General features: G+C 39.7%; 1 protein-coding gene across 4 annotated transcripts in view; it reads right to left on the reverse strand.

The window, feature by feature from the left end:
* The window catches only part of LOC105837366 (dnaJ homolog subfamily C member 13), an 88579-nt gene that overhangs the window by 40845 nt on the left and 19748 nt on the right, over window positions 1-27986 (reverse strand). For all 4 annotated transcript variants that reach the window (XM_036288238.1, XM_036288236.1, XM_036288235.1 and 1 more), the window contains 2 exons: window positions 24931-25341; window positions 24261-24826 (listed from right to left, as the gene is read on the reverse strand). In XM_036288238.1, coding sequence (XP_036144131.1) covers window positions 24261-24826; window positions 24931-25341 — 977 coding nt within the window. The remainder of the gene's footprint in view (window positions 1-24260; window positions 24827-24930; window positions 25342-27986) is intronic.

Here is a 27986-nt window from a genome sequence, read left to right on the forward strand (position 1 = left end):
GATAATATACCGGAATGTATTCCAACTCTAAATGCAATTGTAGTCTAAATCTATCGTAGTCGCGTTAGGTACGCAGCATGGTGTGAAAAGCTGAGTTAAATATTCCAAATGCAAAATTGCAAAAATTTTTATTATAAATTTACATTCAATGATAAATGTTTGAGTTTTTACAATTATTATTTTCATTTATAATTGTTAAAATATAAACTGTTTTTTTTCAACGTAGTCGCTTCTGAGCGAATTCATGAGCAACGTAGGTAGAACTGTGATTATAATTTCACGAAAAAATGTATGCAGATGTGTTAGCCTTTATCGAAAGGACATAAGAAAAAATCTTCGTCACAGAACGTTTGACAGAACACCGAGCGAAGAAAATCCGAGAGTTACGCGACTCAGAAGCTTCTAGACCAATTGTAAGATGAATATCTGAGCGAAAATTATAGAAACCGAAATATTAAATTCCGTTGTTCTCCCAAATGTTTTGGCGTAACGTACATAGAATTTTTGAGAAACAATATACCAGAGTTCCTAGAAGTTCCATTATTGGATAAAAACAAAATTATTTTTCAACAAGACGGCGCTGAACCGCATAACGCTCGACTTGTGACGGATTATTTGAATGAGCAGTTTCCTAGAAGATGGATGGGTCGATTCGTTGGGCCCAATTGACCCGCAAGATTCCAGGATCTCAATCCTTTAGATTTTTAATTTTCGTATTATATAGTTGCGTATTATATAATTAAGATTAATCCATTTTTATGTTTTAATATAAAAATATACGCAGAAGAGGCAGTTATTGAGTGTGACGCGACTAAAGAAATAACGCAACACTACTTCTAGCGCGGCACCTATAGTGCGAGATTACTGTTTCGTTTTGCTAATAATTGAGAATGATGGAACCCATATGTTATTATATATGGGTGGATTCGGCTTTTAATGCTCTTTAATTTTTGTCGTTACAAAATTTTTTTAATGTTGAAAAAAAGGGGTGGGGGGTGGGATAAATTAAAAAATTTGAAATTTTTAAAAAATATAAATATACTATTGTAAAGAGTATAAAATACCATAAAACTTTTGTATAAAACATTTTTTCATAAACCTTATATTTTCAAAGATATTCGCAAAAAACGAAAAAATGCGTTTTTTTCGAGGGGTGGTTTTAACCCCTAAACGTCGAGATACGCAGATAAAAAAAAATATGGGTCTAATATTTTCTTATGTTCTACAACATATCCAAAGCTCATTAAAATCGGTGAGGGACAGTTCTGTCCGTTCCCTTGTGAGTAAGAATGATACAGCACTATCTTCGAGCGCGCCTTAAGTTAGATGGCACTACCATCTAGGGATGTGTTCGGAGGAGACACTATTAGCGCTACCAGCATCGGTCTATCTTTATTACTCATTAAAAGTAGAACAAGAATAGACTAATGCAGATAGCGCTAATAGGATCTCCCTGAATGCATCTTAGATCTAGCAAATTTACGCGCACTTGACTATATGTATAACCATAACCAATAAAATCAGTCGATGTTTGTTATTGTTCGGTAAACGCGTATTGTGTGATAGTAATGTGCTTCTTCGATTTTCAGTCGCCAAATAATTAATCGACAGTGATTAATTAATAAATTCATTTGTAAAATCGGTTTACTGCTTGCTAATACCGATGTGTTATGTGACGGTAATTTGTTTCTTCGAGCGGTCTTCATCGAATAATTAATCGACAGTGACTGTTCGATAGTGATTAATTAATAAATTTTTTAATAAAATTGGTCGACTGCTTGATATTGTACAGTAAACGCGTGTTGTATGATAGCGACGTATTTTTGCCTACGTGTGATTATCAGTCACAGAAAAAATCAATCGACAAAGTGATTAAAGTGATTATGATTGTGATAATATAATTGACTGTGATAAATTCGTTGGTAAATTTCTCGTTTTAATAGAGTAAACAGATCTTGTGCAAAGTCAGTGTAATTGAAGTCAGTGTAATAAAAAAAAACTCTTATGTGGAACTCGATTCAAGATTTATTAGAAAATTCACTCGTCTCAAGGAAGCTGCAGATCATGTCATGATCATGAAGTTGTGTTTTTTCTAACTATCAATTTTTTCTAACTATAAAGATATATATTACTTAGGTTGAGTTTAATCAAAAGTACCACCTTCAATTTGTAATTTTTTTCTTTAAAGAAAAACTATACACTTGATGCTTTTCTTTTACTTTTTTTAAAAAGGTAATTTTGCTTTCCTTTTAACATGGAGATGTCTAAATATACGAACTGCTAAGCACGGATTTAATAAATATAATTTCTACTGTAAATAAATTAAAATTTGTAGACATTAAAATAAAGAAGACAAATCTAATAAAAAGGGGAATACTTCAAGATTAGAAGTTGTCCAAATAAATAAGCAATCATATTAAACACAAACCGCCATAATATGTAGCAGTGATCTTAATGTTTAGTAAAAAAATTAAATTTCAAATTCACGTAAAATTAAAAGACTTAAAATAATTGTTAAAATATTAAAAGTAAAAATAAACCTAAACAATGTTGAAAAGCCAATTAAAAGATGACTTAAAATGTTAAATAAATCTGGTAATTTATTATTGCACAACAGTAATTTTTATATGCAGTAATACAATAAAGCGCAGATGTTTTGGACCTATTTCGGACCCTCTTCAGTATAAACGTAAATTAACAATTAAATGGAAAGTGTTTCTCACAATATAATTTTACATTAATAAGGATGTAAATGATTCACACATAACTGAGAATGTTAGCCTACATATAATAAGAATACACACAATAAGAAAATGGTCAAAGTATTAAATCAAATATCATAAAAAACCATAAAGGTATTGTGGTTAAAAACTCTTAAAAAAATTTTTTTTAACCCTTGTACGGACAACAAAACCACTGATTAATATAAAATATATCCGTGTTTACTTACAATGTTGTCTCGTGTTGGGTAACTGATGTGTTATCTCTACGGAGGTCGAGGATCTTGAAAGAGTTACAGTATTGAAAAAGAGTAGAAAGCATCAAGATTTAATCAATAAGTTGTTATATAGAGGCAGTTTCGTATCATTTTGTAAGTTAAGTCCTATAGTTTTTGTTTGTTTATGTAAATCATTTCCAATACAAGTTTTTTTTTTAATATTTTCTCCTCATCTAAAATTTACACGTTGTCCCAATTAAAAAGTTGTGTTTAGGTTAATGTGATTTTCCCCCAATTTTAATTTTTAAAGCATCTTCTCGTCGATCTTCTCTACATATAATGTCTCACAATCCATGCAATTAATTTCATACAGTACATTTGTTCGATCTAAATTAGCAAGTTTGTCTTTATGGATCTTGATGAACCTTCTAACGACCTATTTTCCGCGCGGATTAGCTCACCAGGATACAGGGAAAAAAAAGGTCCGAGACAACAAACAGTACTTTGCAAGAAAAGTAATGAAAAATATATTTCTTGGAATCTAAACTATGTACATTATTTACAGTCTATCTGCGGGTCGCTTGCTTCTATTTACAGCGGTATGCGTGAATGACGGCCAATCGTGTTTAGGTCACGTGCGGCGTTTGGCGGCCGTTGCGGGGTCGGCGGGGTAGCGGCGGAAATGTCCCGTGACGAAACGCTCAGACTGGTAGACGCGAGGATAGCACGGCACGGTGGGCGGTTGGCTCTTCGCTTGAGCTGGTAACCCGGCGGGGTATGCGCGGTGTGGCGGGCGGCCGCCAGATTCTTAGTATTGTGCATGGTGGTAATCCGTGGACGGGATACAGATCTAGATCCCGCTCGGGAGAGACCAAGAACTCTCGATCCCTTTTGATCCAGACTGCTTCGTCGAGAATAGAGCGTGCCAGCCGAGAGCTCTCGGCGAAGGCAGAGAATTCTCTACCCTCGGTACGTTGGTCCTGGAAATGGGTATGGTGCGAGCAGAGCCTGAGAACACTAGGCTAAAGCGGAGAATTCTAATCTCTGGTTGCGTCAAGAAACTTCTTTTATGTCGTATCAAGCGATTTCTCGGCAAAACCGTCTCAAAAAGAAGTACCGGTACCTCCACCAAGACAGCCTTTTATACCCATCTGGGTGGAGGCTCGGCGATTCTCGGAAGACTTCGGTTTCCTCCGCGCTCGATCTCCGGCGATCGGGTGATCGGCGGGGGAAAGCGTGCGGCTTGCGGAAGCAATTTTCGCCTCACGCTATGTGAGTTTTATGACGGGCCGAGCCGGTGCCCGTATCGCGGCCCGGCGGATGTTCGGCCGGGCCGTACGCGGTCGCTGGTCGCCAGCGGACTAGGTGATGTAACGAAAGGTTCGTTACATCACCCCTTCGCTAGAACTGCGCCTAAATCGGAAGCGCTTATTGCCCCGGTGCTGGGGGGTAGGATTTTTCCCGGCACGAAAGGAGGCGGCCGAGTCGGTCAAAGCGCAGGTGCGCCATCACCTGTTTCCTAGCCGGACCTTGTATTGCCGGCTGACGTACACAGCAAAGTGCGGGACGTCGACGATAATGCCGAGTTCGACGGCTACGGTGATCGGCGGTGGTGGCGCCGCGCCGAGCCGTACATCTGGAGAGGCTCTAATGTTGGCTGTTCTTCTGCTCTCGGTGGTGGTTGCAACCTGGCTGCCGGCGTTGCGGCTTCGCGGGCGGCGCCTAGAGCATCCAGACATTGCGTTCTTGGTTGCGGCGGTCCGACGGCTGGATTAGTTGCCCTTGGCGGTAGCCTACCATGGTTACTCGTGCCGTTGGTTGTGCGGTTAGTGCAGGAGGCGGTGTCGCGGAGGTGTCCAAGCGAGCGAATCCTGGGTGAGCCGGATCGTATTCTTTCGGGTCATCCAAAATTTCGTTGATGGCAGCGATAATGCGAAGGCTCGAGAGCTCCCGCCCCTTTTAGGCGGTTTGTTTTCCTCGGAGCCTCCTGCTGTTAGTCCTCAGTGTTGTTTTCTTCGTTCCCGGTCGGTTGGCCGGAGTTTGCCGGTTTTAATTTTTGTACGTGTATGCGCCGGTAACACCCCCCCTCAGGTGCGCAGGTCGACAAATAGGGGAGATAATCCGTCGGACCTCAAGCGGCCTGATGAATTTCGGCGCGAGTTTTGCGTTGAACGCGTCTACGTCTTTGGAGAGTTGGTGGTGGGAGCGTCCAAAATGGCCACGTTCGAAATGGCCACGGGAAATATTGCACGTGGTTCAATTTTCCCACGTTCAAAACGGCCACGTCCGGAATGGCCACGGAAAATATTGCACAAAGTTCAATTTGCCCACGTTCAAAACGACCACATTCGGAACGATCACGTTCGGAACGGCCACGTTCGAAATGGCGACGTATGTTTTACATAATTTCCAGTACAATGCACAAAGGTTAGCGACTTGGACGGGGTGAGTACGGGAGAGGGCGAAGGTCCCTTTGCATCCCCCCCCCCGTGTGTGTGCGTGTGCGTGTACGTGTGCGTGCGTGCGTGCGTGCGTGCGTGCGTGCGTGCGTGCGTGCGTGCGTGCGTGCGTGCGTGCGTGCGTGCGTGCGTGCGTGCGTGCGTGCGTGCGTGCGTGCGTGCGTGCGTGCGTGCGTGCGTGCGTGCGTGCGTGCGTGCGTGCGTGCGTGTGTGTGTGTGTGTGCAAAGCATTCTCTGCACCACATGGGTTTGCAACTTTCTATGCAAAACAAGAAAAAAATCATTCCAAACATGGCCGTTTCGAACGTGGCCATTCCGAACGTGGCCATTACAAACGTGGTAATTTTAAATATGGCCATTCCAAACGTGACCATTTCGAACGTGGCCATTTCGGACGTAGCCGTTTCGGATGTGGCCGTTCTGAACGTGGGCAAATTGAACTCCGTGCAATATTTCCCGTGGCCATTCCGAACGTGGCCATTTCAAACGTGGTCAAATTTACGCGTGGCCATTTTGAACGTGAGCAAATTATATCCACTCCTTGATGGTCACGCTTCCATATCCACTTTCGGCCTCCAGTCTCGGCGACGCAGGTTGTAATGACGTTCCTGTCGTTGGAAGGCCCGCGCGTTCTGGATCTTCACCAGCTCATATGCGTCGTATAGTTGACGTTGTAACGTGTGCGGTTGTCGGCGCTTGGTTTCAGGTGGTTCGGTCGGTCAGCGAAGCTCGCGCCCGTAAGTAAGAAACGCGGGCGTGTACCCGGTCGCATCATGTTTTGCGATGTTGTATGCAAACTGTAATTCGCTGACATGCTCATCCCAATGATATACAACAACAAACGCTTTACAATTGTGAATATTATATGTAATTACAAAATGTATTTTTAAATGTATTCTGATGATTAAAATAATTATTGTTCGCATTATTATATTAAACAATAAACTTTAGCAACAATTTTTGTATGAGCTGCTACCGCCATTAGCATTACCCGATATGCACCACGGGGAGTCGGATTTTGCATATTATGTGCGTGTGCGCGCGCGCGCGTGTGTGTGTGTTACTGTAGAGATAAGGAGCCCACGGTTCGTCACTCCCATAGTATTTAGAGACTCCAAAGTCTCTCTAGTGTACATGCATGCGTGTCGTGTGTGTGTGCGTGCGTATACGTGTGCGTGTGCGTGCGTGTATGTATGTGTATATGTGCGTGTACGTTTATATTAAAAGTTCCAATGTTTCGGGAAGCAAATCTTGTTGTTTCTTTTTACATGTTTTCGTTCTTAAATTAGAAATTAAGAGATCCGATGAAATTAATAATTGATGTAAAACGTCTTTATTCGTGGCTGTTATACAAATTTTACGTGAATGTTGCCTCCTATATTCTCGAAATTCTTTATTACGCGCCTCACTTGCTCACACACACACACACACACACACACACACACACACACACAGAGAGAGAGAGAGAGAGAGAGAGAGAGAGACATGTCGCATACACACTCACAAAATGCAAAATTACTCCTATGGCGCAACATCCCTCTGGCTTATGTCGGATAATTTTTTGACTTATTTTGTAAAGTAGCAGATAGTAGCAGCTAAAATTAATGAATTTATAAAATAGATTATGCCCTTAATCCATTATTTCCAGCCAAAGTTCAAGATATTATAAGACTTTCTGTTACCGTTAAAAGAAAGTTCACATTTTAGAATTTTCATTATGACATTGTAAAAACGATTGCCAAACGTTAAACAATACCATTCATTAATCAAGATACAAAATTTTTTCAAGGTAACAAAGATCCTATAAATTGGAAAAAAGTTGATATCACAATATTTAAAGTGGTATGAAATATACTAGCTTGAAATTAGACAAAAATTCGTCTTTGTATAAATCATGATATTTGAGGTTATTTTTTATATGAATCTGATAACAATTTTAAAAATAATGATGATATAATAATTCTATAACTTTTTTACTAATTAAATTTTCTGTTAGGGACTTTATGTAAACAAATTTTTTGGGAGGGGTCCATGTCCGCATTTTAACGTTGTTCGATCCACTGTGCGGCGGAAGCGCGGCGGAGTACGCGAATTTCCAACCACTTGGTGAAACGGTCCTGCATTACCAGCACCCATCGGTGCCCCCGTGTGGTGCGTGGCAAAGGCCCGACGAGATCCACGGCAACCTGTTGCCATGGTCTCGTCACCGCCGTCGGATGAAGGAGCCCGGCCGGTCGAACCTGCGCGGATTTATGTGCCAGGCACTGCGAACATCGGCGAACGTACTGGGCGATATCGCCGAGCATGCCTGGCCAATAATAATGTTTCGCAATACGCGCGATGGTCTTGTCGATGCCAAGATGTCCCGCGGTCGGGCGGTCCTGGTATCGTCGCAAAAGTTCTTCGCGGTTCTCCGCAGGCACGCATTTCTTCCACTAATTTTCCGGTGGCGTTTCCTTGAAATCTAAAGTGTGGAGGACGTGCCTCCAGAGTCGGTTTCTCTCGATACGAAAGTCAGACGAGGCATGGGGCGTCTGCTTTGTCACTCGCCACATACGACGGTACCATTTCGGCGGGGCATCGGCGTGCGCGGCGCACCGACGGGACAGCGCATCGGCGACGCGGTTTAGTGATCCCCTTCGATACTGCACCCCGAAGTCGTATTGTTGCAGTTCGAAGGCTTACCGTCCCAGCCGGCCGGCAAGTCGAGCTTTCCTAGCCAGCGCGCAGCGGAGAGATTGGTGGTCCGTAATAACTTTAAAATGGTATCCCTCGAGGTAGCATCGCATCCGCCATATGCCCCACACGACCGCGAGACACTCGAGCTCGATGGCACTGTAGTTGCGTTCTGCGTTATTCAAGGTGCGACTCGCGTAGGCGATTACCCGCTCTCCCTCGGGGAAGTTCTGCGTCAGGACCGCGTCGAGCCAGGACGTGCTTGCATCGGTTTGTAGTATAAATTACCTTAAAAAATCCAGACAGGTGAATACGGGTGCGGTAGTTAACGTGCGTTTCAACGCGTCGAATGCAACTTGTTGTTCGTCGCCCCAGTGCCAGCAGACATTTTTCCGTGTTAGACCGGTGAGTGGGGCGGCAGTAGACGCAAAATTCCGTATAAAGCGGCGATACCAAGACGCGACCCCGAGAAACTGTCGTACTTGATGGACATTCCTCGGGGTCTCCTATCGAGCTATGGCCTCGATTTTCTCTGGGTCGATCCGAATCCCGTCGCGATCCACGGCGTATCGTAGGTAGGTCAGCCGGTTGACGCAAAACTTGCATTTGTCGTTATTGAGTCGGAGGCGGGCATCGCGGAGTCGCCGGAAGACCTCGCGTAATGTCTCGAGGTAGTCAGAGAATGTTTCGTTAACGATGATGATGTCGTTGAGGTACACAAATACGCGGATTCGAGTTCGGGACCCAAACGGCATTACGCGGAACTGCAGGCCTTTTCCCGGGACGGGAATGCGGTGATCGCCCGACTGGCAGGGTCGAGCGGTACCTACCAATACCCGTTTTTTAGATCTAAAGTTATGAGGTACCTTGCTCCTCGCAATTTGTCGAGTGTCGCGGTGATCTGTGGAAGCAGGTATGCGTCGGGCTCCGTGACTTCGTTTACGCGACGGAAGTCGACGCAAAATCGCGGTTTCCCGTCCTTCTTTTTGACTATCACAATCGGAGAGCTCCAAGCGCTACTGGAGGGCTCGATTACCCCTTCGCGGAGCATCTCCTCGATTTCGGCGTTTATGACCGACTGCATGGCCGAGTTGCGAGATCGGTATCTGTTTTATCGAAGGTTTTTCACGCGGATAATGTGTTGAATTCGGTCGGTGGGCCCTCGTACGCTCTCGAATAGTGGTAGCTCAGTGCTCAGGAAATCTTTTAGCCGTTCTGATCGGCAGGGTCATGTATCCGGTAATCGCGTGCTTGTCCCGTTCGCGAGGTGGACCTGGCCGGTGACGGGTTTCGTATTTAGCCCGACGGTCTGTAGCAAGGCGGCGGTGTGGGGGCTGATAAAGGAGGTCTCCGACCCAGTGTCCAAAAGCGCTAGAAATGACATTTCGCGAATTCGGAGTGGGAGGTGCGGTCGCGGCCGGTTAACTATTCGAAGGGTCGGGGCGCGACTGCGCTTTCCTCGGCCCTGGCAGCGTTTTCCGACGACGGGTGGTAATCCCATGTAAAAACGCCGTCTTTGCCGCATTGCGAACAGAATTTCTTCGGTATACAGCGGCAGTCGAAACGGATATGCTCTCGTTGCTTGCACTGCCAGCGTCGTTCTTATCGTATGCAGCCGCTGTGGTGGCGGTGTTTTTCAGCGAGAACTGGCGCCTTGCATTGTTCCTTCAATGCCTCAAAAACTTCCGCGCGTCGTAATAGATCGTTCGCGCGAGCCACGTCGTCGCGCCAGAAATACATTTTATACCGCGGCTCCATATTTTCGTATAGGGTATTTATTTGATCGGTAGTTGTGTACTCTCCGGCACGCCTCATCATCGTTAGTAAATCGGTAGCATACTTGCGGTAACTTTTTCCGGTCTTCTGTACGCGTGTCTGTATTTCTCGTTTTAATTGTGTGTGGTAGCGTCGGGAAAGATAATACTCGCGGAATTCGGCCATAAATTCACCCCATGTCCCCCAGCTCGATCGGTTATTGCAATACCACAGCAGGGCCTCTCCTTTGAGAAGTTCCGGTAGCCCCCTTAATAGCTGACGGCCGTCGTAGTCGTATTCGGTCTGTAATTCCTCCACTCTCTCAAGGAATGCCATGGAGTCTTTACCATCAAAATGGCAGCCCCATTTTCGTATTTGATTCATTGCCTTTGCATGCGACTCGGCGAGGCTTCCTCCCTCCGGTGTGGAGATCGCGATTTGCGGTGGGTCCGCCAATCCCCCCAGTTGCGACGGCATGTCAGCGAATTTCTTAGAATGTCGTGTCACGTACTCGCTAAGGCGGTGCCGAATGTCGTCAAGCGTGCCGTGGGTCTCGAGATTTAATTCCTCGAGCACGGATATAAGTTCGGCTTTCGAGAGATAAATCCACGATTTCGGCATCGGCGTGATTCGCTGTTTCTTCTTTTACGCGGCTGTCTGTTGTCTGTCGGAACAGTTCTTAGTCGGGTCCCTCTTGAGGCGCCAATGTAACGACCTGTTTTCCGCGCGGATTAGCTCGCCGGAATACGGAGAAGGAAAAAGTCCGAGACAACATACATTTTGCAAGAAAAGTAATAAAAAATCTATTTCTTAGAATCTAAACTATGTACATTATTTAGTCTATCTGCGGATCGCTTGCTTCTATTTACAGTGGTACGCGTGAGTAACGGCCGATCGTGTTTAGGTCGCGTGCAGCGTTTGTGGCCGTTTCGGGACCGGCGGGGTAGCGGCGGTGGCGTCCCGTGACGAAGCGCTGGTAGACGCAGGGATAGCGCGGCGCGGTGGGCGGTTGTGAGTTTAACTTATTAAGACAAGTATATACTATTCGAATTTATATATTATTCTTCAAGAAATTTTTAAACCTGTCAAAGATTGATGTTATAAAATTGTAAGGTAAATTCTTTTGATACATCTTTGTTCTGTGCCTTGTTTTTTTTTTTGTATTTAGTTATTCAAACTTATTATACAACCTCATCCTATTATTGAAAATCATATCCAGAGAATAACCACTAACCAGAATGTGAACAATTTTGTTAAAATTTTTTTTATGAAAACTAGGATATGATAGTAAGAGAACGCGATCTATTAACCCAATAATTGTGCCCTTTTTTGACAATACAAATGAAAAAAAAGATAACGATAAAAACAAGTCGATTTTTGATATCAATCATATGTTAAGTAATTTTATTGTTTTATAATTATTATATCTAAAAAATCCAAATAATTAACCTCTATTCTTCGTTGTGGGTTTCGGGTGATACATGTTACATTCATGTAATAATTGTTCTGTATTTTGCTTGTTAATTGTTAATGCGTTATTTTCCACATATCTGTAATAAAAATCGAGAGCACAGATAAATTCTCCGAGTGTTTTAAATTCCAAATCTTGGAAAACTAGATCAGTCACTATGGAAGACAGCGGGAAACCTATAGAAACACTAAACGTTTGTTTATAAAATTGTCCGCTAAAGACAAAGAAAGTCGAGTTAAGTACTAAATTCAGTGCTTTAGTCGAGAATCTTGTAAAAGAATAAAACAAAATTTGTAAAAAAATTTTTTTCGACTTTTTAAGAACACCTTTGACTAACTTATTATTGACGTAGCCGCGCAATGCTAATCTTATTGTTTATGATTTTTGACGTAATATTTTGACTATTTTTATGTGTACTCTGATAGGACAAATTTCTCAGATACGTATAAATCATTTGCACTCTTATTAATGTAAATTTATTACATTGTGAGAAACATTTCCCACTTAATTTATGTTACACTGAAGAGGGCTTGAAATTAGATCAAAATTTCTACACTTTATTGTATTGTTGCATAAAGATTGCTATTATAAAATAATACAAATTACTAAACTTATTTAAGAGGACCTTAAAGTGCAAACGTGATCGGGATCGATAATATAGAGTCATTCGTGCATATCATTAACAAGACATTGTATGTATTTCTTTTTAGATTCGAAAATTCTTTTCCAGAATTAAAGTACATGTATTAACCCTCTGATTGCACACTATCAAAAAGTTACGTTCACTACACACATGGTGTACGACACCCGGGAAACTTTGACGATTTGTATTTCGGGCAAAAATCGACAAATTTCAATCCATTTTTTTTAATCCTAAGGAAAATTTCTCAGAATTGTGATAAAATAGGTTAGAAAGTCGTATGTATAAACTGGAAAGAGATATATTCAATAGACAGATCAAATAATAAATCAAAAAATTTTGCATAAAAAATTGTTTTTCTTCAAACGGCTGCATTTTGTAGAAAAAAAAGAAAAAATACTTCAAAATTTGGTAATTGGAAAGCTGAAGAGTTATATTTTAAGAATCTATTATCAATTTTTCAATTTATACCAAAAAGTACATTTTTTAAGATATGAATATTCACTATTTTTCGATCTGACAGTTAATACCGTAAAATCGAAATCATCGAAATATTTGTGAATAAAACGACAACAATTATTGTTTTCATTATTATTTATTGTTTATTTAACTCAAATATAAAGAAATAAAAGTTCAACTATCCACTCTTCCGTGTATTCACTTCTCTAGAAACATACACAAAAAATAAGGGAATATTTTTGTTAAATCAAAAAGATTTACTTGAACAAAGATTTATTTCAAAATTTTATATAGTTTAACCAAAAAAATAATATTCTTGTTACTTAAGAATAATTTTCTTGAATGCAAAAAAAAAATATTGGATAAAGATACTACATGTTTAAATCGAAGATTATAATTTTTTTTAGACTAAAATTATCAAAACAATTATATCATATTTTTAAAATAATACTTATAGTATTTAAATAAAATTGTAATATTTTGAAATTCAAGATTTTCAAATTCTTCTAAGAAGATTATATATTGTTGCTTACATATGAAAAATTAATTTGTCATACTCGAAAATATACTTCACTAATGTTCTTTTACTTGGTTTATTTAAAAAAAAGTAATTTATAGTTGAATGCAATTACTTTTACTTACATTTCAAATTTCCGCTCTGCACAATTTTGTAACGTTCGCTGCACACTAGGTGTATCACACCCAGAATCGAACTTCCATTCACGCTGCTGCAAGCACTAAGCGAGTAATCACCGGATCAAGCACGCATAAGATAAAAGGGACATCTAACTTTTTTCTCCCCCATGGTCCATCTCCCAACTGCTCGTTATAAAATGGCGCACGTTTGAAAATCGACCTGGCTAACCCAGTGTGCAGTCAGAGGATTAATATCATTATATGAACTGGATTTTATATCGAGAATAAACGACATGTTTTTCAGACTGCTCTTTTTCTAACCTATATCTGAATTTGCGGTTATAAAACTAATCTTTTTTCCTAGACTTTTAATCTTAGTTTGAATTGCACCAATATTGTTCAAATATGTTATTGTTTGGAAATAAGTCCCATCGCAAACAAAATCAAATTTAGCCCAAGGGGGCAGCACAAATAGGGGACTCGTTGCGCCCCTAGCTATAATTCAGTTCGACAGGAATCGCTCGCGGCAGCACCTGCCGGACCTACCTGGATCTAGCGTGAAAATCGATAAAGCGCCCGGTGGCGCTCGCGGAACTATCAAAATCGCGAAACCCATTCAACAAGCGTGTCGTCACATTCGACGCGTGACACGAGCCAATCGGAAATCGATTCTGCTCCGACATCCTGCTGACGCAATCAGGACGAGGACTTCCATCTTCTTCACAAATCATTTTTGTACTACGCGAAGACGTACCGCACCGCGTGTTCGGTCGTACATCGCCCGGCACCGGAAATTGTGATACACACGAAATTCGCGTACTGCGCCGCGTTCAGCCGTCTATAGTTCTAGTCCCGTACCGGACATTCTTGTGAAATACGCAATCGCGCCATGCTAGGGCCGTATCTAGTCCCGAAACGAACATTCTTGTATAATATACGCAAAAGCGTATTGCGCCGCGTAATCGGCCGTCTCTAGCCCCGCAACAAACATCTTGAGTTGTACGCCGGAGGGCGTATCGCGCCGCGCGCTCGGCCGTCTCTAGTTCTGCAGCAGACATTCGTGTGATATACGCGAAAAGACGTGTTTCAGCTACCGTAGGTTTCGCTACGGACCATCTCTGTAAACGCTCGAAAAGCGTATCGCGCTGTGTTCGAACATTGCGACCACCCCGTGTGCATGTGATGTGCGCGAGGACATCGCACTGTGCTGCGTCCGCCATTGTGAACGCTCGTGCTGTGCACGTGAAAACATAACATGTGACAATTAACTTTGTGTCGTGTCGCTGGGATCGCGAGCTGTGCAATTTCAGCACGTAATAAAAATTTACACAACCAGTAAAGTGACGTGTCTCTCTCTCAGCCTGCTATGATCCTGCGTTCCTCAGCGCACCATTCGGAGCGCGAGCCACCCTCGTGAAAATGTACCGTGCGAGCGAGATTGAAGCTCGCGCACATAGTTATTTCTAGAGAAATACGGTTCCATTTTGTACATATTGTTACGAACGTCGCTCGGTATACTCCGCGACTCAGCTGTCCTGTAGCCGATCGATATATTGATTTTACCGAGAGCGTTGTCAGTTGTCACGCTCTTGGCAACGCTTGTCAATAGGAGTTGAATCTCGGCCCCGCTCTCGTTAAGACGTGTTTTGCAATCGAATTAATAAAGTCGCCTGTTCTATAAAAGAAGTGTCTTTTATTTCCGCGGCGCGCACGTTACATTTTTGGGGACTCGTCCGGGATCCATTTGACGGATCCTGCAAAACGCGCGCGAATTTAAGAGATCAGCGCGCGGAGTGAAAAAACGAGAGAACAGAGAATTCGAAGGATGTCCATCCCCCGTTTCCCTGTGGTGACCCAATCCCACGCTTCTGCCGCTGCGGAGGGAGACGGAACGGATGCACGAAACTCGGAGCAGAAGACGCTGGAGACAGTAAAGGCGCTCCTGGAGGAAATGCGGCTAATGCGCAAAAGCCTGGCTCGGAGGGAAGAGGAGCAAGCCATGACGCTGCGACAACATGAGGAGGAGCTGCGCCTTATACAGCTGAGTTTTTCTAATAATTTTCCGCAAAACAGAAACGCGGGCTGTAAGTCGCTGTATGTCCGGAGCGGACGTGAATGCGCGGCGGGAGGACGCATTCGGTGCGGGCGCGGACGCGCGGCAGGAGGGCGTATTCGGTGCGGGCGCGAGCGAGCGGCGAGAGGATGCGCAAGGTGAAGCGCGAACGTCTGTCGGTGTGAAAATTAAGCCGAATACTCTCGACGAGACGGCCCCGTTACGGGAATTCCTGACCCAATTTTCGCTTATCGCGAGTGTGAATCGCTGGGGTGAAACGGAAAAAGCGGTGGTGTTAGCCTCCTGTTTGCGGGGGAGGGCGCGTTCGTTATTAGATTCGTGCGCCGTAAACGAAGACTTTATTTCTTTTGAGGAGCTGAAATCAAAGTTGGAGCTCTGTTTCGGGGAGAGCGAACTCACTCAGAATTTTTGTGATGTTTACGAAGGTCGGAAGATAATGTCCCGGAGAGGATTACGCAACGTTAGGGGCCGATTTAGAACGTCTCTCGCGAAAAGCGTACCCCGAGTGCGCGAAATACGAGATAAGATCGCTTGCTCTCAATTTATCGCCGCGCTAACCGATGGGTTTGTAAAACGTTCTCTTCAAGTAGAGGAAATTACATCTTTAAGGGTGGCAATTGAACGAGCAAAGATGTTGAAATATTTTAATCAAATTAGTTTCTCGGAGAAAGGGGGAGAACGAATGGGAACTTCCGTATAAAAACAGAGGGGAGCGGAAGTTTTCATTCGGAACAGGAGGGAGTTTCGGAGGAAAAAGAAAAGAAAATTAAGGGATTAGTAAAGAATGGGGAGAATAGGGGAAAAAAAGTGTTGGCAGTGTGGGGCCATCGGACATTTTCGTGCGGAGTATCCGGAAGTGGAGAAATCGGAAAACTAAATTCTGTCGGGTTGACTGGGGCCAGCTCGGCAGGCGGAGCTCGGGTCTCTGTTTTCGCGCGTAACGTTGTTCTTGTTCTGCTTGTTTTGTTTTATTTTCAGTAATTTTACCGAAAGGAACGGACACATGAGGGCTTCTCGAGGGGAAGAAGGAGATTTTATTAAGAAGACTGCCTCGCCCACGGTTTTTTGACCACGATTTTTCCGTGGGACATTGGGCAAATGCCGAGGCAGGAGGCAGGGAGCTCTTAGAGCGTTGGGTCCGTGGAAGTAAATTCCCCCCTGACCCCGAAAAAATAAGCGAGAAGCACGCAAGATCGGGCAAAGAGGAAGCTTCACGGCAGGAGAGGAGCACGGGGACGGAAAAGGAAGCCGGCGCAGAAAATTCCGCGTGGGAGTCTGGCCAGCTCTGCGAGAAAAGGTGCCCGGAGAAACCCTTGCTAGGAGGGTCGTCTCGGTTGGACGTGGTCCGGTTGAGGACAGGGAAATCGTCCTGAAAGCCGAAGGGGCCTTCTTGGAGTAACAAGAAAACTGCTCCCCGGATTGTCGGGACGACAATCTTGAAAAGGGGGAGCAGTGTTACGAGCGTCGCCCGGTATACTCCGCGACTGCGACTCAGCTCCTGTAGCCGATCAATATATTGATTTTACCGAGAGCGTTGTCAGTTGTCACGCTCTTGGCAACGCTTGTCAACAGAAGTTGAATCTCGGCCCCGCTCTCGTTAAAACGTGTTTTGCAATCAAATTAATAAAGTGGCCTGCTCTACGTACCAAAAATATAATTTTTTCAATTTTGATATTAAATCAACCATATTTGTCTAGATTTTGATACTTTAATTCTGTAAAAGTTTTGCGGTTCTTTAATACCAATTGTAACAAAGCCCGACCACCGCCCGCGACCAACCCGACCAACCAATCGTTGGACCGTATTACGGACACCGACCCGCTATAAGATTTTCAAGAAAACACGGCCGCCACAACAACCGTACGGCCGTACGCGCGCATGCTTTACCCGCCAGGCATGCCGATCCCCGGGATACTGAGAGCGGAGGAAACCGGGGATCGCCGGAGATCCCCGAACCAGCGCCGAGAGAAGTATATACGGCCTCCCTGGTGCCGGTAAAGATACTTCTCGACCGGCTATCCAGCATCTCTGATCCGCTCGATACGACCACCGAGAAGAATCCTGCCTACGGAAAGCGTAGTGGAGAGTTCTCCGCTTTCACCTAGCGTTCTAGGCTCCGTATGCCTCTATCGTCCCGAGCCGGCAAATCAAGGAGGTAGAGTGTTCTCTGCCTTCACCGAGCGTTTTCAGTAGGCCGCTCACTCAACTCTTTCCCCGGCCCGGATTCCTGGGGTCGAGAGTTCTCGGCTTCTCCCGAGCATTCTCGACGCCGTCCTAATCAGAATTCCAAAAAGCACAAACAAAATTCGAGGAAAAAACACCGCCTCAGGCCGCACACAAGCTCACGAGACCGAGCAGTTACCGCGCACCCGCCGTGTCTACAAGCCCCGAGCGCTTCGCCACCGGGCCACGTTCCCGGCACCGCGCCGCCGCCGCGAGCACCTACAACGCTCTGCATCGCCTGACGCGAGCCAGCTGATCGTGACGCGCCGCATACCACAACTGTAAATAGACATCGTACCATAAAAATCAACGAAATATCGATGTAGAAAATTTACGAACCCGATGATTATTGAAATATAAGACATTAATTATTATAATCAATAACCTGTCTGCTGTCTTGAACCTTTCCCATCCGCATCCCGGCGAGCAAAATCCGAAAAAAACGGTCCGTTATACAATTAAAAAATTAGTTAAAATAAAAAATGTCGGTGAAATAAACTTTAGAATCCCTTTAACACCTTAACTTGTTTGTGCCTGGTGGAACATATGCAGCCCAGAAATTCAAAAATTCATATCTTTCGTCAGAAAAAAGATAACAACCTCCACCCAAGCTTATTTTAAAGATCATGTCAAAAACTATTGAAGTAAAATATTAACAACCTTGTAAGTTTCATTCCTTCGTGTATGCACCCCCTTAAATATAAGCAAAATGGGATAAAAAAGAAAAATATGCATGTAAAACCAGTATACGACTTTTTGGACACTGCTATATTTCGTGCTCTTAAAGTTTGTCGGTAAAGTAACTTGTAATAATATCAGTTAAGAGTGACAGAAACACATGGCGATATTAAGCTTTGATCTCACAATTATTATAAAAGAATATAAGTAGTATAAGTAGTATAAAAGAGTATAAATAAAGGCTTTAAATGTCGTTTCTGTTATTTTAGGTAAGGGATTACCTTGCAGATATGTTAGGCTAAGTTAATTCGTTAATTACTAAATCATAACTGTTATTTCAGAAACTCAATTAAGTCTAATACTTCAACCTACAATTAATTTAACTATATACATATCTTTCTGAAATCAAGTTCAATTGGAACAAAACTTATTTCTTAAAGGTTTTACGGTCGCTGATTACGAATTCGTAGTAAAAAGGACCCCGCACAATCCTTATGGAAAAACTACTCCAGTCAAATTGTTTCGTTCTGAAATATGTAGTTCTTATAATGCTGAACAAAAGTTTCCATAGTCACAACCATGTAAAATCAAAGGGTAAAGAAATATGAAGCTCTGAAGTCATAAAATATGAGTGTTTACCATCTCTTTCAGATAACATAATGCCTTCTTTTACGTGTAATGGATACATATGCATGCGTATTCATGAATGTGTGAGTGTCTGCGCGTGCACGTGTCTGTATGTGTATATTTGAATATTTGTTCGTGTGTGGTTCGGGTGTGGGTGTGTCGTGTGTCTAGGCGAAAGCCACCCGTAGATCACCTCTACGAGCCGCGCGCGATGCGCTTTTTTGTTTCGCAAGCGCCGGTCATAGTCGATTATATCAAGGCGAGCCGTCTCGTGGCCTCTGTATGACTGCCGTTAGCCGTATATGGGTCTCATTTCTCTATTTTTTTTTAATTCTTTATCGAACTGGTGAAACATATATAGATTTTACGCAAATCGTATTTTATCCTCAAAACAATTGAATATCTAATTCATCATAATTATGAACAAAATGAATAATCGTAATAGGATTTATTGTTATATATGCGAACAAGCTTTTGTCGCACGAGTAAAAGCGGGTATGTTTGATAACTAGCAGAAAATTCAATTATGCGTAACCCATCGCGAATATCTTAATTAACCTTCAGCTGAAATAAACAACAATTCTCGTATTTGCATCAACTGCAATAACATTTTAAATAAAGAAATAGAAGATATGGAGCGTGATCTCGATTGCTTAAGACTTAATGTTCTAAAAAAACGTAGGAATAACTCTTGTATGATTTGTAACCATGCACCTGCACAATTACGTTGGTTATCTTTTAACTGTAGAGTTTTGATATTCATTGATACAAATATATTTATTCCTACATCAGCTCAATGTTGTGAACATCATTTAGAATCTAAATTTTAGATGATAATGGTAACCTTTTGAGAATCCTATATCAGGGTTTATAATTCATCAACTGACCATACAGGCTAAGTAGTACTAAAGTAAACAATTTTTTTCAGAAAACTTCGTGAACAAATAAGTGATAAAAATCGAACTGTTTTTGATAATATTAATGCTTTTAGTAATGATGAGTTTTCTGTAATAAGTCCCATATCAAAAGTACAGTTTGAGGAAATATTTACTTTTTACGTTCCTGTTCTAGTCAATGATACATTCAGATATATTTCCAAAAAAAGACTTATTGTTATTTCTAACAAAAATGCGCCACAATCTTTCTGATGAATTCATGAGAGTAATTTTCAAATATCCTAGTAGACAGGTGTTAATCTTACTGTAAGTCTTGTGAGAAAATCCTTAATGCTACAGTTTGTACCAAACAACATTGGTCTTAATTCTATTACTCGAGAAAACTATATTAAAGATTACGTTACTCCATTTTCTAATGCATTATACAATCCAAAACCGAACAAACTAAAAGAAATTTTAATTGTTGATGCATCATATAGTTACATGGAAAAATCATTTAACTTCAGAGTTCTACGACAATCATTCTCTATGCACAAAGAGCGTCATCTAATTAAACCTATAATTGTAATTGCTCTTGATGGATTCATACTGGATATACAAGGACCTTATTTCTCTAATAGCAGAAATAACGATGCAGCAATTCTCAGAAGAGAGTTTGATGTTAATAAACTTAGAACCTGGTTACGACGTAAAGACATAATCATTGCGGACAGAGAATACTGGAATGTTCTTTTTTTGAAAGAGGAAGGAGTTGATTGTAAGACTCCACCTGTTCTTCAAAGAGGTGAATCTCAGCATACTACAGAAGCAGCTAATGAATCTCGATTGATAACGAAGTCAAAGTGGGTAGTTGAGTCTCGAAATGAACACATTAAGACAATATTCAAGTTTCTCAATGGCGTCATTCCTGTAGTATATATTTTGAATCTACAAGACTTTTATCTTATAGCTGGTGCAATAATATTACATTGAAAAATCATTTAATTTCAGATTTCTAAGACAATCATTCTCTATGCACAAAGAGCGTCATCTAATTAAACCTGTAATTGTAGTTGCTCTTGATGGATTCATACTGGATATACAAGGATCTTACTTCTCTAATAGCAGAAATAACAATATAGCAATTCTCAGAAGAGTTTGATGTTAATGGACTTAGAACCTGGTTACGACGTAAAGATATAATCATTGCGGACAGAGGATACCGGAACGTTGTTCTTTTTTTGGAAAAGGAAGAAGTTGATTGTAAGATTCCACCTGTTCTTCAAAGAGGTGAATCTCAGCATACTACAGAGGCAGCTAATAAATTTCGATTGATAACGAAGTCAAAGTGGGTAGTGAAGTCTCGAAATGGACACATTAAGACAATATTCAAGTTTCTCGATGGCGTCATTCCTGTGGTACATATTTTGAATCTACGAGACTTTTATCTTATAGCTGGTGCAATAATAAATCGCTATCGGAACCTAATATTAATGAAAACAAATAATGTAGAGCTCGCTTATAAAATGCTTGAAAGAGCCAATATTCCGATTGTTGTGCAAGCAAAAGTGTAGCAGGAAAATCTGTTTAGGAAAAATGCTGTATGAAATAAATTCAATGAAAATCACGCCCAAAATTTGCCAAGATGATATAAATTATTTGAAAGAATTAACATTTGATATTTATTAAATAGGGCTGGCGCCATCTTATATTCAAGATAAACTCGATATAGAGGCAACTGATGTCTTCCAATTTGATGAACACAGAAGTAAACCCGGCTTTATACGGATAAGACTATATTCACGATTTCGTAATCAAGTTAAATATCAAATGTGCATTGCTCACCAACTGGATAATAATAAATTGATTCTTGGATATTATTGTACATGTAAGACTGGTGCAAGAACATTGGGATGTTGTGCTCATATAACAAGTAGTATATAATTTTTAGGTTATGCATGGCATCAGCTTAATGTAAAAGATCCAAACAGATCTGTCTTAAACCGAATTATGGATGTCGCTGAAAGAAATGATCAAGAACAAAATGATATACTTGATAATTTGATCGAATAAATGTAAGAGGCGAGGGGATTCACGTTAAACAAGCATCCCGACGTGAGAGGCGAGGGGATTAACGTTAAACAAGCATCCCGACGTGAGAGGCGAGAGGACTCACGTTAAACAAGCACTCCGACGTGAGAAGCAAGAAGACTCACGTTAAACAACGTAATACAACCTTAGATTCTCGGTAACGTTAAGATTATACTGTTACGATAATATATATGTGTGCGTGCGTGCGCGTGTACAGTCTTTTATAAATATACTCGCACTCATAAAACCATCAACCTAATCTAATCACACACAAACAAATATACACATACAGACACGTGCGCGCGCGCAGCACTCACTCCTCCATAAATACGCATGCATATGTATTCATTATACGTAAAAGAAGATATTATGTTATCTGAAAGATATGATAAACACTCATATTTTATGACTCCTGAGCTTCATATTTCTTTACCCTTTAATATTACATGGTTGTGACTATGGAGACTTTTGTTCAACATTATAAGAACTATAACATATTTCAGAACAAAGCAATTTGATTGGGGTAGTTTTTCCCATAAAATAAGAATAAGGAGTTATCTACATAGATTGAAAGTGGTCACAAAAAGTGTTCCGTATGTGGTCAGGTTTGCTGAATGGAATAACCTGAACCATTTCATCGCCATCTTAAAATTTGTGTATGAATATATATATATATTCATACACAAATTTTAAGATGGCGATGAAATGGTTCAGGTTATTCCATTACATACACACACTTACTCATTACTAACTCAACTAAACGTAATACTCTACACACACACACACACACACACACACACACACACACACATATATATATATATATATGTGTGTAGAGTATTACGTTTAGTTGAGTTAGTAATGAGTAAGTGTGTGTATGTAGTGTTTCGAGGGTTAAAGGAATGAGCTCAAAAATGAAATTTATATCAGAGCTAATAAATAACTCATAATTCTCCCGCAACGATCGATTTGATATCTTCATTTTTAAGTAGGGGAGGGGGGGCTGAATCGACGCATGGAGATATAAGAATAGAGTACGTAAGACAGTCGAAAAAGCGATAGAGAATTAGAAAGAGAGCGCTAAATAAAACCTCTCTATCTTTGTTCAATCGTGCATGCGCAAGAGTACTGTTTTAAAGTCTGCCAAGTCTACGTCCGTGCATCGCGTGATACATCAATGCAGAATAATAAATTGACGATATTTAATGGATAGTAATATCTATATATTTCTCTGTTTAATTTAATAATAAGTCCAATTATACTATGTTATGTTCTTCAAAATTTTGTATTGTTGTTACACTTTTTGTAGCAAAATAAAATATAATTATAATTCTAGAATTCAACCTTTATTATTTATTTTGATGACTATACATAAATATTTTTTTAGCAGAATAATTATAATTCTTGTACATGCTTATTTTTAACGTATAGTTATATAAAATTCCTTTATATTTAATTTTTTAACATATAGTTATAAATAAAAATTGCCAAAAGGTAAGCGCGATCCTCCCGTACCTATAAAAGTTAAAAATCAAATACATTGCTAACGTTGCCATCACGTATGTGTATCAATGTTGTATTGATACACTAAAATATTTAAGTTGTGCCTCAGGGAATTTAAAGTTCATATTTATTTTTATAAATAATAATAATTTTTTAGTGTTCTACAAGTTCTTATTATGTTTATAATTTTAATTTCTCATAAAAGACTCAAATTAATATTGTACTTTAATGCTTTGAAATAAGCGCACTTACAGCTTGTTCACTGACTCTGCACATGTGTCATTAGACAAAGACAGAGGGGCCCTTATTCTAGCTTTCTCTTTCTATCTCTCTATCGCAGCCACTTATATGATAATATACAACTCACGCGCTCTATTTTTATATCTCTATGGAAAGTATTGAAAAATTCACTTAAAGCAAAAAAAAATGTACAAAATGAGCGTAATTTAAGGCCAGTATTCATAGTCGGATCTTATATTTAAGATCATCTTAAGTACTGTCTCAAGATGCCATCAACCAATCACAGAGCTGTATTAGCATCTTAAGACATTGCTTGAGACGATCTCGAAATAAGATTCGACTATGAATACCGGCCTAAATTTTATTTAGTATGATAATGTACTGCATTTGTCTTATAAGGTTATCAACAAAAAATATAAGGTGCAAACAATATGTCAGATCGCAAATTCAAACCATGTTTAATGTACAGACTTAAAAAATGGGTTTACAATATATTGCATAATATAATATTTCAATGCCTTCTCAATAAAAATAATTAGCATATTGTACTGTATAATCAGTGATCGAGCGGACACTGTTTTTATGCATATGATTACATGTTAAAGAAGTTTTTCACTTTAAGATCAGCAATATTGCATCTTTGTACTATAACATTGCAAATAAGTGTTAAAGATAGCGCGAAGAAAGAGCCGAAACATTCAATATATTGTACTTCAAATATTCAATGTTTAGTATTAGTTTATTTTGCATCAAATTCCGGTCAATTCCTATTTGTTGCTTTATTTTTATTTTTCTTTCAATTTCATATCCTATATACCATATATTCTTTAATTTATTTTATCTTTATCCTTATTTCTTATGATCTTATCTAATTTCAAATTATGTAAACATAACACTGTCGATATAGGTACTTACGATTTTCTTATAGGATTGTCCGGACTATCTTTTTCCAACAAAAGCCTCAAGTAATAATCTCCAATTTTAACTTCATCCGAAAGACATTGATATTGCACCTCAAACTCTCTATGATTCCATGCTATCAAAGTTCCCCCAGCCAAGTCTTTATCCAAAGTGAATGCACGTATCTCATTTTCTAAAGCTATTCGTAATTCTTCTCTTGTTTTGTGATTCCAAATTAAATTTGGCAGTGCATGATCTTGATTAAATTTGTAATAGAATAATTTCCAATTTGCTTCAGATTTAATACGTTCTCTACGTTTTCTTAAAACTATCGGACGTTCTTTAATCTTTTCTTTTCGTTCTATTCCAATACGAGCACCCCAATGTTGCAAAGCATTTTCTACATGCTTTTCAACCACTCGCATCTGACGTTCGATAGCTATCCATTGTGGACTCTTTTTATTTCTTGATGCATGATCTATAGCTATCTTTAAATTATCACGATTATTCAATCTCTCTTCTTCTAGAAACAGGTCTGGTACTTTTTCATCAGAATCCAAGTAATTCAACAGACCTACTGGCTATAAATTGCACATTACTCACATTTACAATACATACTAGTGTGTAGACAATTTAAAAATTGCATCTAATTCTTATATAATCTTTTTTTAAAAAACAAGCTCACCATAATTCGTTTTAATAATCCCATAGCCGTAGGATGTCCTGTGACCCATAGACCTACTAAATGTCGGCACAATTGTCGATGCGTTAATAACCTACTATCACTGCCAATAATAAACAAACTATTTAATAAATGTCTCGGTAAAGCTCCTTCTGCAAGTGCCAGTTCTTGCATTTTTGCTGCTACTTCTGGTGCACCCTCTTCAATGATTGCTCGCATTATCAACCCAGCACCTTTAACCACGGCCAGTGAAGGATGTTGAAATAATTTAAACAAAGATCGACCTCTTTCAGCAACCATTTCTAAAAGATTGTCAAAATGTTTGCCATCAGTAGTTTCACTATATGGTACACATAGAGCAAATGTTAAAAGATCGAGCATAGCAGAAACCACCAATGCACCTGTGCCATGATTCTGTAACATTAAAAAAAATCTTTAATGCATTTTATCAGTACAAAATTAGATGAAATATTTGCCTGACATTTTATATTACAAAATATCTTTACACGTTACCCGTTTTACAATTTCTTAACAGAAACCGTGTATTTAGTTCACCAAGATTATTATCAATAAATATATTTTAGTAGTGTTTTGTGTGTGTGTGTGCATGCGTGCGTGTGTGTGTGCATGCGTGTGTGTGTGTGTGTGTGTGTTTTAAAAAGTGAATACAGCGCGCCAATAACCTATATATGTTAATTTGCTAACGACACTGCTTAGTATTCCTTAACATCCACATATTGTTTAGAATATTACTGTATATTGCTTAGTTTATGTTCTGTAGCTATTTAACCTTCGTGTGTAACACTTCTTAAAAGTTGATGCACTATGAAATGTGGGGAACCCCTGTATATTATTGCGGTTGCCACGCGTAAACTATAACGTATTAGGAATTGAAAAAATTTCTGAGTATATCTTGAATCTTTCAAAAGATAATTTAATAGTTTTCAAAGAAGAATTTTAATTTAACAGATGGTGTGACAAGTTCAATTTTCATTTGATGACTTACTCAAAATTAAATCCAAACTTTTGTTGAGATGTCATACACCCGCTTTGCACATAAAGGTTGAACAAAGTTATATTCAATTGCGCATTGCAACTTCTTCACTTTGTTTTACACAGAAAAACGGTAATATTTATTTTGACAGTAATGCATTGTTTGAGGGAGACAATGAAAAAAGAAAGGCTTGAAGTATGGACAAACGAGACATTCGTTGTTTTTTATTCTGATTTTTTAACAAAACATAAAATAACCATTTACCAATATTCTTTCTCAGTTTGGACTTCTTTCTGTCCTGAGCAGTCTCGAGCTCATTAGAGTGTTCAAAAAAAAATAAAGTACACAATTCACTAGTATTAGATAGTACTAGTATTTTCTTGTGTTCCAACATAAAATTGAAATTAAGAACGGAAAAAATATAGTTTTAAGAAATTACAAAAATAGGTAAAATTTAGCCCCTTTGAGAGATTGCAATTTTGAAATGTTTTTCATGCTGTTATCCTCTTCCTAATTGCTTAGTTACTGATCTATTCATGGGTCTCAATGGGTTGTAGTAAAAAAATCTAACTACTATAACTCCTTACATCTTTGAAACAAAAAGTAGGCACGATTTGAAATTTTTCTGTAATCAATGTCTCATTATAAACTATCATTTAATCCATAATTTGGATCAAAAATTGCGGACCTCAAAATGGGCTATTTTTGACATCACTCTCCGATTAATATTATTTACTTGAGTTACTTTTGTCCCCAAAATTATGTAACAGCTCTATATTTTAATTTTACTCGTTTATTAAAAAATCAAACATTAAAAAATGTTCTTTACTCTTACAAATTGTATCTTGAGATACGGTATGTCTAAATTAGTATTCACGGTCAATTTTTATATTCAAGTAATTCAAGATTGTCTTAAGTATATACTGTCTTCCATATGCATCTTAAAATGGTCTTAAAATAATACTATTAATATCGGCAAATAATACCATTACTATCGGCAATAATAATCAAACTTCAAAAGTGAATAGACTATCAAATCTGTCAAATTTTCAAATTAAAATCATTCTTTGTGATGTAAAGTAAGCCACTAAAACTGAACGCAAGAATACTAACATCAAATTAGAATTTTTTTCGACAACACATCAAAATCATCTTTAATATAAAACAAATATATTAAGTTAAAATCTTGCATTTTTTAGTCAAGCGTGTCTGTATTCTATTGGAAACTGTCAGTAAAGCATCATTATATAGTATTACTGTCAAAAGTAGAGTTAACAAACTCAAACAGAAAGGGAATCCTCCAGTCTTAAGCAAAGTGAGCAACAAGAAATTGACAGAAATGGTAAAAACAACCAATGTGGAGCATTTTCCCACTTTCCTTGTCATACACAAGGTGTCGGACGGACAGTCAAGCTCGTGATTGAGGCATCAGCTGCAGTGTGTGGCCGGCCACGACGCAAGAGACGACATAATCTGGTCTCTTTAGTCAAGAAGTACAATGCTCAAATTTAATACAAAATCAAAATATAAATTGTAATTTTCTTTAGTTCTATATGGAAGAGTGGTTGGGTAAGGCTTGGGAGAAACTCAATGTGTAGCCACCTCCACGTGGTGGGTTCTGAGTAGCTTGGTAAGTAATCAAGTAAGCAAAGAGTTACAAAACAGCAACACCAAATGTGCGTGGTCTCATTCTACGATTTCTGCATAGTGTCCAAAATATCTGAATTTTGATCGTTCTACCATATTACTTACTCTTTTTGTTTGGGGTTGATTCTACTTTTGTTGACTCTACTTTTGACCGTAATACTATATAATGATGCCTTACTGACAGTTTCCAGTAAAAAAAGACAAGCTCGACTAAAAAATGCAAGGTTTCCCATAAGCTTGTATTTTGGAAATTTTAACTAAAATTTTGAAACTTTGGAACCATCCCTGAACAGAAGATATTATCCGATCGGACTGCACTTTTGCACACGTTAATTTGATGTCTTAAGACTTTTTTTACTAATGAGAATCCGATCTATAAAAAATTTTTTTTATTGCTCCACCCTAATAATGATGCATC

This window comes from Monomorium pharaonis, chromosome 6, assembly GCF_013373865.1.
Source record: "Monomorium pharaonis isolate MP-MQ-018 chromosome 6, ASM1337386v2, whole genome shotgun sequence".
NCBI lineage: Eukaryota > Metazoa > Arthropoda > Insecta > Hymenoptera > Formicidae > Monomorium > Monomorium pharaonis.